This window comes from Cervus canadensis, chromosome 19 (assembly GCF_019320065.1).
Source record: "Cervus canadensis isolate Bull #8, Minnesota chromosome 19, ASM1932006v1, whole genome shotgun sequence".
Classification (NCBI taxonomy): domain Eukaryota; kingdom Metazoa; phylum Chordata; class Mammalia; order Artiodactyla; family Cervidae; genus Cervus; species Cervus canadensis.
Genome location: NC_057404.1, coordinates 9,143,825 through 9,155,376, shown reverse-complemented (window position 1 = coordinate 9,155,376; position 11,552 = coordinate 9,143,825). Strand labels below are relative to the sequence as shown.

General features: G+C 42.8%; 1 protein-coding gene across 1 annotated transcript in view; it reads right to left on the bottom strand.

The window, feature by feature from the left end:
* Positions 1 to 704: 704 nt before the first annotated feature.
* The window catches only part of RELL1 (RELT like 1), a 75,710-nt gene continuing 64,862 nt past the window's right edge, over positions 705 to 11,552 (bottom strand). Inside the window, exon 7 of the mRNA XM_043438412.1 lies at positions 705 to 2,757. Within this exon, the coding sequence (XP_043294347.1) occupies positions 2,752 to 2,757 (6 nt within the window). The 3' untranslated portion in view covers positions 705 to 2,751. The remainder of the gene's footprint in view (positions 2,758 to 11,552) is intronic.

Genomic DNA, 11,552 nt, shown 5'->3' with positions numbered 1-11,552 from the left:
CTGGTGGCCACCACCTGGGTCAAACAGTGGAAGCTGACATCCCTAGTGATACATACCGACCTCACGTCCTCCCCCAACAGCCCCCCAATACGGAGCAAGAGGAAAGGCATCCTTTCTATAATGCAGACCCTCGGTCTAATCAGGAGAAAGAGCCGGCACACTTAGGTTGAAGGGCATTCTATAAGATAACAGATGAGTACCCCCTAACATGTGACGATCCTGAAAAACTGACAGACAATCACAGGTCAGAGGAGACTAAGGAAGCCAAGGGCTAAATGCGGTGGGCCATCTGGAACAGAACAGGATGTTAATGGGATAACTGGTGAGACTGGAATGATGCTGTGACTTAATTCATAGTGTTATACTGATGTTAATTTCTTAGCTTTGATCATGTTTAATGGTTATGTAAGATGATACCATACGGGAAAGTGGGGTGAAGAGTATACAAGAACTCTCTGTATGGCTTCTGCAATTGTTCCATACATCCAAAATTATCTCCAGACTTAAACAAAATAATAATCAAGGGGTGATATCATTATGGGAAGAGGAAGAACCCAATGAGGAAAGTCAGCCAAGTGATCACTTGACAATTTAGACATAAGAAAATGGGCACTGTGACATTAAGCTTGATAAATTATACCAACCACAATTGTACTTTTCAGCACCCAAGGCACCAACAATTGGATCATTCAAAAACAGCTCCCTGCGTTTAACATTTTTATTTTTAACTCTTCTTTGGTAGTACAAAAGTTGTAGAAGTACAAACCAGACAGTTAAAAATACATGTAACACTCAAAAATGGTGAAAAATTCCCTTTACAAATTTTTACATCGAGGTGGTAGCCGACTCATTTATTACATCAGAAGTTAGTCCATCATTAGTGTTTTATACAGTAACTTTGTTGTGGCTCCCCAAGCCTCCTAAAGAAGGAGGAAAAACACAAACGGCCTGTAAACATCAGTTGCACTGGGGACACTTAAGGATTCTTATTAGATAATATAAACCAGTAAAAAGCGCATATGTTGAAAATATTGAATGCTTAACTCTTGGCATATTTGGAAGCCAGTCAGACAGCAACTACTCAAGTATTAGAAAATATTTAAAACATATGTACTCTTGGTATAAATACAATTTTAAATATTTTGAGTATTTTCTTGCCTGTTATATTGTTATTTAAAAAAGTGCTCTGACCTGAATAAAATTAAAAAATAATTAAAGCTGAAGAATATCTTACCCTTTATCCCTCATCATTTTGAGGGCATGATATTTTTAAAACAAAAAATGAGTCCTTTTTATAAAACTACTGGTCTAGACTGCATGTATATTATTTATACTAATGCACACCTCCCCCCAAAAATTCTGATACTGCTACTTTCTGGAGCACAGTGATATTTATTTCCATATTGCCTTCTCCTGGTCCACTGTGTATATGCATGCACACGTACACCTTTTAATTAGTTGGCAGCAAAAATTCACATGAAACTGAACCTACCATTCACTTAAAAGGTTAGAAATTTTTAGTCTGGTGCCAGAAAAAGAATGGAATGAGTATATTTACAGTAAATACTTTACATTTTCATAAGAATTATCTTTTGGGAGTAAATGAGAACTGTGTTTTCTTTTTGCAATAAAGGAAGTGCCCCGAGGCACCACAGCAATACTGACAGGGTGGCAGGTCTTGGAGAAGTCCCTGCTTCTGGACTCCTTTCTTCTTGGCTCAGACCTACCGTAAATATACTACTTCCTTCACCTCTGTGTTCTTTCAGATGTTCTGTAAACGTCACAGTTGTTGTTTTTTTTTTTTTAAGTGGTGTATTCCAGGCCTGTAGGAGAAAGTAACCCTCAAGAATCCTTTATAAACAGGCACTAGTTACAAGATGGAGAACAGGAAGAACACCAAGGAAAACATACCAGAGGAAGGTGCGGGCCCATCTTACATCAGAAGTGGAGATTGTTTTCTTTTGGTCTTGAGTTATCAAAACTAGACTTTTTTATAGTGACTTTAAACCATTTTTCCCCTTATCCAATGGCTAAATAAGATTTGCTTAGCTTGAGTTAAAAAAAACAAAGAAACTCAGTATTTTATAAGTGACCTAGGAGAGGCATGCTGGTAGCAGGTCAGTGCCGATTTCTGGTCCCCGAATCCAAAGTCTAGCATCTGGTGCCCTCTGAGTCCATAATCTCTTGGGGGGGATCAAGTACCCAGGGCTAGACTACGTCTTCAAGGAGCCTTCACCACCGAAGATGCATCTTTTATTTTCTATTACAGTTAAACTGTAAGAGGATCGTCTTACAACCAGTAACAAAATTGAGATCCAAGGGTTGAGGGAACAGAAGTACAGGTACGCAGACGCGTACACACACACGCGTGCACACACACACCCTGAGCATTAGCTCAGACCGTACACAAATAGTTCCACTGTACATCGTGATCGTACTGGGGAAACTGCAGTGTGTACATCAAGGCCACAGATGGGGGATTGGGAGGGACAGCGGTTGGGAAGATTAAAAAAATGAGCTCTTTTCCTCCCTTGGATATGGAATAAAATTTTTCATCAGATATTTTTTAAACCAAAATTTGTTTCAAAGCAAACTGAATTCTGTATCCAGCATAGCAACAATATTCCCTTTTAGCTTTCATCCACTTGCCTGCAGACTCTACCATAGAAATTGTATAAAAGATAAAAAATAATTCCCTAGGCAACTTCACATGTTTTAAGTTCTTAGTCTTTTAGAACTCTTCACATATAGTCATATCTGCAAGAGAAAACAAAAAGGTAAAGCATTATAAAAGGCAAGCATCATATCCCACATTAACTGCCTGAATATTAAAGAACATGGGGGAATTGCAATCCATCCTCACCCCGTCCCACCCTATCCCACTCCATCCCATTGCATTCCTTCCCTCATTACAGGCGCTTCTAGAATTCGGTCTGAGGAAATTTAAGTGCCACAATTTCCAAAGGACCTCTTTTATCAAGGTTTTTACAAACCAAGAAAGAACAGAACTTGAGAACCACCCTAGTCTGAAGGCATCGGTCTGTTTTGACACAAGTTTCTGAGGGTGACTGGTGGGTATCCTCCCTGGGTATCCTGTATCTCTTATTCCCAGGAACCTGTCCTTTAACTTTTCATTCACATTCTATCGAGTAACAAGCTACAGGGTGAACGCGGTCATCACGAGGATCCTTACGCGTGTCAGGCACAGCGTCTTTCCCAAGCCACACCAAACTGAGTTACCTCCACATCTCCACTGAGCAAACGGGACAGCTTGACTGGGACTTTGCTGGGTGTGTAAGAACACAATGATAAAACGCTCGATGCTAGGTCTTCCTTCTCCTTCGGAAAGCTATATACAATATTTTTAGGTTCTTCTAACAACTGGCCCACATCAGTGTCTATGTTTAAATTACAAATGACGCCCCTTGTAAACCTGAAAAATAATTTTCTGCTTTTTTTTTTCAAAAGGTTTTTTGTTTGGTTGGTTTACAGTGGTCTCACCTAAGTGACAGAGTTATGTACCCTTTCACTTCCCTGTCTTGGAGATCCAGGACAACAGGCATACTAAAATTCTATGTACGCCTGTGTATACTGAAATATACTGAAATATACACACCACGCAGGCCAACCTACATCACGTTAAGGAACAAAACCTTCTCTTGTCTCTCCAGATCGTGTTTGCCTATAAATGCTGAACGGAAACAGAGATGAAACCAACTTACAGAAATAAGAAGAAATAGAAAGGAGTCAATAGTATGTCTTTATCGAAGTATTACTTTTTTTTTTTGTATTTTTTTTTTTTTGCTGTTCTACTTATTTCATAACTCATCCTTTGAGATATGGAGTCCAACACTGTCCACATTATCCTTTTCTGTCATTGTGTCACTTATAATAGTCAGTGTGTATGTGTGCGTGAAAGAGAGAGCGATTTCCCAAACTAAATGAGTTGGAGAAAGGACTCTTATCTCCCTAACTGAAAAGGAAATAAAACATTGTTCTTTAAAACAGCATGAACCAAGTTCTTAATTATAAATGAATAAGTAATTCTCTGTGCTGCATTGTTACAACCTAGCACAAGTGAACTATGGATTTGTGCCATAAGACTGAACAAAGTCAGCTCCAGGAATACTGTCATTTAAGAGTTGATTAATAATAATATGGAAGATACTAGCAAGGGAAAAAAGTAGAAAAGCTAGAGGTAGAAAAAATAGAAAAATTTGTCCTAAAAGAAGAAAAAGTAAACAAAGAAGAGAGAATTTTCTCAGGAAAACTTCAAACTAGGCCATTAACTAGAAAATAGGTACTCAACTATTTTTATGTCTCCACTTTTTATCAGCTGCTCCCTCAGCCCTGGACTTTCTTGTATCACAGAAGCAAGAAGGTCAAAAACAAGGGATGTCAGGCTTAGAATGAAATGGTTCATCAAAGTAAGCATTTTCATCATTCCGTAGAATGTCCCATTTAGAGTTCTTTGCACAGGTTTGACCAGCTTTAAGGAGTGGGCGTGGAAGACCAAGGCTGGCTAAAAACAAAGAGTCTGGGGCCAGGGGCCTGCCCCCAAATCCAGGCCCCTGTGACTAGCTGTTGAACCCTGGCCTCTCTGCAGCATCCCTCATAGAGCTGTTGGGGGTTTTACATAAGAGGATATACGTACACTGCTTAACACAAGACCAAGCAGTCAGTAGCCTCCTAAAAGTAGGCTATCACGACCATCACCAGCATCCCATCATGGTGGCTCTCCCCCACAGTGGTCTTCTGTGGCTCATTAAAACTGCACTGCACACAATATCTTTGAAAGAGGATGAGAAAAGTACAAACTTCTGCTTAAAGTCTTGATTACTAATACCAGAAACAAGGCAGAAAAAAGGGACGTTAACCTTTCAGGGGCTACTGAAAGCTACCCAGCACTGATTACAGTTCTGGGCTCCCCCTCTTCACAAAGACACACTTCACAAAAGGAAAGGGAAAACCTGACCAGCGTGGCAGCTACCAATTCCCAGGCAAACACCTGTCTCATCTGAGCAATAATCCCGAGGAAAGAAGACACCAGCTCCTAAACAACTTACAAATTTCTAACTGCAGCCTTATTTCTGGTACTGTGTCATGGTGCATTTGACATGGTTAAATCCCTTCTCATTTCATTCTACAGCTGTGAATACAACTGTATTTATAAACAAACATATATTTTAAAATAGTATTTCTATACCACAGCGCATTACTGTTAAAAGGTGCCTTCTCTAAGGGCACACAGCAGTCTGAACGCCAGGGATGGGCTGGCATGAGTGCTAAGGAAGGCCAGAAGCAGGGACCACAGGAGGAAAAAACACTCCATCCACTGGTTATCCTCAGGTCCATCACTATGGGACCGTACATAATTAATAAGACTGACCTATCTTTTTTGGGGGGAAATTTGGAGATGATTGTCTTACACAAGTGATTACTCAAGCTGGGAGAAATGAAACAAAACTTCTGTATACTGAAAAGACAATTCAGAAGACCCAAGTGTGACCATTTCCATCATAGAACAAGACTGATGGAGAGAAATTAAGAATGTTAGAAAAAAAAAAAATCTAGAAAAAAGTGGTCATCTTTTTCTCTAAAGTTTACTGCTTACTACACAATTCTAATCATAAAAACGATCATTCCATTATTAAGGTTCCACACAAGCCACAGTAGAGCTTTGATTAGAACACATATGTGCCTTATATAAGGGATTCTCCAGAAAAAAGGATCTGACCCCTTTAATAATGAGAACCAAGTTTTAAGAAATTAGAGGCCTAAAAACATTCATGGACAGTGAACACTGAGAGCTCCAAGGACAGGGGATTAAGGAAGGAGCACCATCTGACTACTGACAACAGTAGCTGACGTTTACACGGTGCTATGACCAGGCACGGCCGTGCTAAGCACTCCAGACTCATAACTCACTCCTTCCAGTGACTCCGTGAGTCAAGGCCGCCTCTCATTTTCCATAACTGGACACTGAGGCTAGCAGGTTCAGTAGCTCGCCCAAGGCCACACAATTCATAATAGGAGAGCAGTGGATCCAGCCCAGGAGGTCACACCTGGACGCCCCATAGCCACTGCCGCACCACTCACACGGAGACATTCGCGGCACCGTGGGGTCTTCCGAGGCTGCCCTTGTCTGCTCTTTCCAGAACACCACCAGTGGGGAAGCTGTCCACTCCCTGTAGCTTTGAATTTTCTCACATCAGATGTGGATATTATGGAGAAGTCTGAGGGTTAATCTGAGTTATACCGTCACAGAAATTTTTTAAAGATTTTTTTGATGTGGTCCATGTTGCAAGTCTTTATTGAATTTGCTACAACATTGCTTCTGTTTGCTAATTTGGTTTTGTGGCCACGAGGTATGTGGGATCTTAGCTCCCCGACCACGAACCAAACCCACACGCCTTGCACTGGAAGGCGACGTCTTAACCACTGGACCACCAGGGAAGTCCCAGCTTCACAGCAATTTAAAGGTGTCTGTATATTTAGCAACAATGCACTTGCCAAGTGACAACAGGTGAGCTTGTTTTACCAATCCAATGGATGGTGAGAATCAGAGCACTTTATTCCACGTAAAATGGAAAGTTATTCTGTATCTGGAAAAACAAGGGTTCACTTGGGAAGGATTTAAATGAAACGCAGCAGTTCCCTGCTAGTCTCAACACACCTCTGATTCAACACCTACACTAAGCTCCTGGCAGAATCACTCATGCCTCCGAACGGTCCCACCTCTTCCTACTAGGGAAAACAGAACAAGCCAAAGGCTGCCTCTCTGCTGCCTCGCCTTGAGCAGGCCTCTCATGCTCACGCTAAGTCACTTCAGCTGTGTCAGATTCTTTGTGACCCGATGGACTGTGGCCCGCCAGGCTCCTCTGTCCATGGGATTCTCCAGGCAAGAATGGGTTGCCTGCAGTGGGTTGCCATGCCCTCCTCCAGGGGATCTTCCTGAGAACCAGCGTCTCCTAGCATCTCCTGCATCCCAGGCGGACTCTTTACCGCTGAGCCACCAGGGAAACCCCCGTAAGTCTCTACCTGAGTGTCAAATAAACAAAACCATAACATCTTATAGGTTACCTCTAACCTGCCTCTCTGAGCCTCAGGAAAATTAAGAAACATCAAAAACTATTCATCTGGGGGACTTCCCTGGTGATCAGTGGTTAAAACTATGTGCTTCCACTGCCAGGGCCACAGGTTCGATCCCTGGTCAGGAACTAAGAAACCACATGCCACATGGCCAAAAAAAAAATTAATTTTTTACACTTTTATTTGCTAAGTGTTTAAATAGGCTCCATCTGGCACAATATTGCAATAATAACATGAAACACTTGCCTATTTAGCAGTTGCGAAGTGCCAAGGAACAACATCCCTATGAGGCAGGTGATAGTATTATTATTAAGCCCATTTTACAGATGGAAAAGCCAAGGCATCACAGGTCAAGGAACCTGTCCAAGAATACACAGCTGTAAAATGCCAGGCCAGGACTTGCCACAAGGAGTCTGGTTCCAGAACCTATACTGTGGAGCTACTATGACATCATACATCCTTGTGGAAAATGGGTGACTTCTAGAAAACAGGGACTACTATTTATTTAGCCATTTAAAGTTAGCAGTTCAAAGTCTTGAGTTACAGATTAAGAAACATAAAAATCCTGAATATGATTATTAATTTTCTCTTCTTTCCCATTTGAGGCCAAAATGTCTCCAGAGGCATTTCCTAGGATGCCTTAGGTCTGCCCTTCCTTTCATCCTCCCAAATCCCCGAGGGCCTGCAATGCTGCAGCTTCTCTGGGGAAAGGGCAGACGTCCCAGCCCTCCTTCCCAGGCCTTCTCAGAGGGTGGCAGGGCCCCCTGGGCGGGCAGATAAGCTCCTGAGCCGTCAGCGGGTCACCTTCCAGCCAGCGCTAGGGAGGCACCCTGGAGCAGACCCTGCCGAGGGAGATAACTGAGGAGAGGAGACAGTTAACTTTGGGGGCAAAACAAAACCAAACCTCTGGGCCCCCAAGTTATCTAAACTCTGGGAACACTGACAAACATTTCCGTCTCTTCTGTACACAGATCAAAGGTGTGGAGAATCATTTAGAACCCTATAGTTGATTACAGCAAAGTATGTTTTAGGTCCACCCCAGACTCTCAGCTTATGTCCATAAATGTTTCGGGGGCTATTTCCAACAACACAGAACCAACAGTGCATACAACATTTTAAAGGAGTCCAGCATGTCCACTCCTCGTGGCTCAATCAATGTGGGAGAATAAAAATAGTCCACAGAAGTTATCAGTCATCAACTGCAATAAAAGGGAAGATGCAGACAAGTAGCTAAGCTCTTTTTTGTAGAAGTGCAAAGGAGGGGGCTGCAGACACACATGTATGTTTTTTTAAAAAATTATTTACATATTTACTTGGCTGCATTGGGCCTTAGTTAGTTGTGAGATCTTAGTTCCCCAACCAGGGACTGAACCCACATCCCCTGGCCTGGCGGATGGATTCTTAACCACTAGACCACCAGCAAAGCCCTGACACATATATGCACTGTATAAGCAGGTACATGCATAGCATAATCCTGAAAGGATACTGAGGACACGACGCCTGGCGGATGGATTCTTAACCACTAGACCACCAGCAAAGCCCTGACACATATATGCACTGTATAAGCAGGTACATGCATAGCATAATCCTGAAAGGATACTGAGGACACGACAATCGTGGTCCTCTCTTAGGAAACAGACTGGGAAATGATATGTGCGTGGTAGGGGTGAAAGGGTGTAGATAGGATAAGGACTTGGTTTTTCAAAGACATTTTTCACTCCACAACTTTTTTAATGCTATTTGAATATTATATTGCGAGCATGTCTCATTTTTCCATTTTTAAAAGTGATTCCATTTAAAACACGTGTACTATCCACGCCCTCAGAAGCAGTGAAGGGGTTGAACTACCAGGAAGCCCAAGCCCAGGCTCTGGAATGAACCATCCCTGATGACCTTGAACAACGTCCACAATGTCCTAGGGCCTCCTTATTCTTAAACGAGGGAACAGGGACGTGGGGAGACAAAATTACTACAAAATCTAGCAGAAGTTCCATGACAGTATGGCCCTCCTCTGTCCCTTTTCCACACTGTTGCATTCCTAAGGCCTGGCACATAGCAGGGGCTTAATAAGTACTTTTAAAAGATAAAACTGTACTTGAACTGACCTGAATTAGCCATCAGAGCTCCTCTGAGATCTCAAAGTCTATGATCTCAGTCTACTTGTAAGAAAACAGACTATCTCACAAATGTGGACTGATCCAGACACAGCTCTGACAGCCAAAAGACATCAGGTGGTCCCCATAGGAGATGGAGTCTAGGGAAAGTTGATGTTGAAATGACCACCGCTGTGAATTACAGGGCTACACTGAATGAGGATTGTTTTCTCTATTGAAGCAAAGCTCCCTTGAACTTCAAAGCCACATTGGAGCATATTGGTGCCAATGTGTGGATTTCTTCCCACCTAAACCCTCTGCCTACCTAGCTCAGGAATCTGGGAAAAATTCATCCCATTGAGCCTGGCTCTTCAACTACAAAGTGCAGAGATGACCACCCATAACTCATCAGGTTGCATTCAAATGTCTATCCCCCACTCAGCTCTTCTCATCTGCCTGGTTCTACAGGACTGTGTTTTGCACAGGCAGTGAACAGTCAAGGACAGACGTTAACCTCCCTCCACTTCCATATTTAAGATGGACTCAATGGGATTGGTCTTTCATATAAGAACAACACAAGCACCAAAGAAAGTATTGCATTTACTCTTTAGATATGTATCCCGCCATTTCTAAATCAGCCAGGTGGTCCTATCCATGGCTATTTGAGTGTAGTTTCTGTCTACAAATACCAAGGAACCAACTGAAGGGGCTTCCATCAAATCTGAGATCCTTTGGCTTTAAAAAAAATATGTATTTTGCCCTGAAAAAAATACAAGCTATAGAGAGAAAAATTAACTCATGGTACCTAAAGTTTCTCAGGCTTCCCAGATGGCACTAATGCTAAGAATCCGCCTGCCAGTGCAGAAGACATAAGAGATGTGGGCTCGATCCCTGGGTCTGGAAGATCCCCTGGAGGAGGGCAGGGCAACCCACTCCAGTATTCTTTCTTGGAGAATCCCATGGACAGAGGAGCCTGGCAGACTACAGTCTATAGGGTCAAAAAGAGTCGGACACAACTGAAGCGACTTAGCATGCATGCATGCGCCTAAAGTTTTTTTCACCATCCTTTCCTTCCCTGGAAGGTTAACAAAAAGCCACGCTGAAGACAGCAAATAAAGCAACACACCCTCAGGAAAGGCCCCCATGGGGACCGCCACTGCACTGCCTGCCACAGGAGTTCAAAAGCAAAACGGAGAAAAGGAAGGCCTTCCCTCACTGTGAGAGTAGGAAATGAAAGCCCTGAAGGTCAGGAGAGCTGACCTTGCGCCTGGCCGTGGTCCTGAGAGGAAGGGAGCATCATCCCTGAGACAGTCTTGGCAAAAAGGAGACTTTTATCCATGAGCAGAGCCCCAGCCACGCAGCAGCACAGTTAAATACAGATAATTCAGTCCACACTACCTCTTCATATAACCCCTCCTCTGATCTATCTAATAAAAAAAAATTTAAGTTACAACACTTTTCAATTGCCTTGTTACTAATTCTGATTCCGCCTCCAGTAAGCGGGGTATGGTTATTTCTAAGCCCCTCTTAACACAAACAAGAAAATAGCCCAAATTCCTAAGGGATTTGCCAAGTATCTGTTTCTGAGACGTCATCAGAGTCCAAAACCCTAATGTTCTTAAGAAGTAAAAAGGGAGTCACAGTATCCAAAAGCGATGCTTGAGGAATGAGCTAATGAATAACGAAGACCCCTGAGAGTGGGCTGGAAATTACTGATAACAGTGAATAGCGAGTTAATACTAACTCTGTGCCAAGGCCTGATTAAAGAACTGGACATACACAGTATGTCATTCATGTCCAACACCCCACCCCACCCCACGTTAAAGATGAAGAACTGAGGATTGGAGGGGTTAAGTAACTTGCTGAAAATAATTGGTAGTTAGTGGCCCAGTTAAACTTAAACCTAAGCAGTTTAGGGACTTCACTGGGGGTCTGGTGGTTAAGAATCCATCTGCCGATGCAGGGGACACAGGTTCGATCCCTGGTCTGGGCACTAGGATCCTACATGTCTCAGGACAACTAAGCCCACGCACTGCCATTACTGAAGCCCTCGAACCCTGGAGCCAATGCTCTTTAAAAAGAGAAGCCACTGCAATGACGAGCTGGGCTCACTGCAACCAGAGGAAGCCCGTGCGCTGCAACACAGCGCCTGTGCAGCCGAAAATAAAATGATCAAAAAGTAAAAATAAAAAAATTTAAAGCTTAAAAAAAAAGAATTCTTAAAACAAACAATGCCCCCGCCCCTCCCCCACCTCAGAAACACCTAAGCAGTTTAAAACTCAGCTGTCCGTTTTGTTTTGTTTTTTTCCTCTTGGCAGCACCACTCAGCTTGTGGGATCCCCTTAGGGCCCCAACCAGGGATCGAAC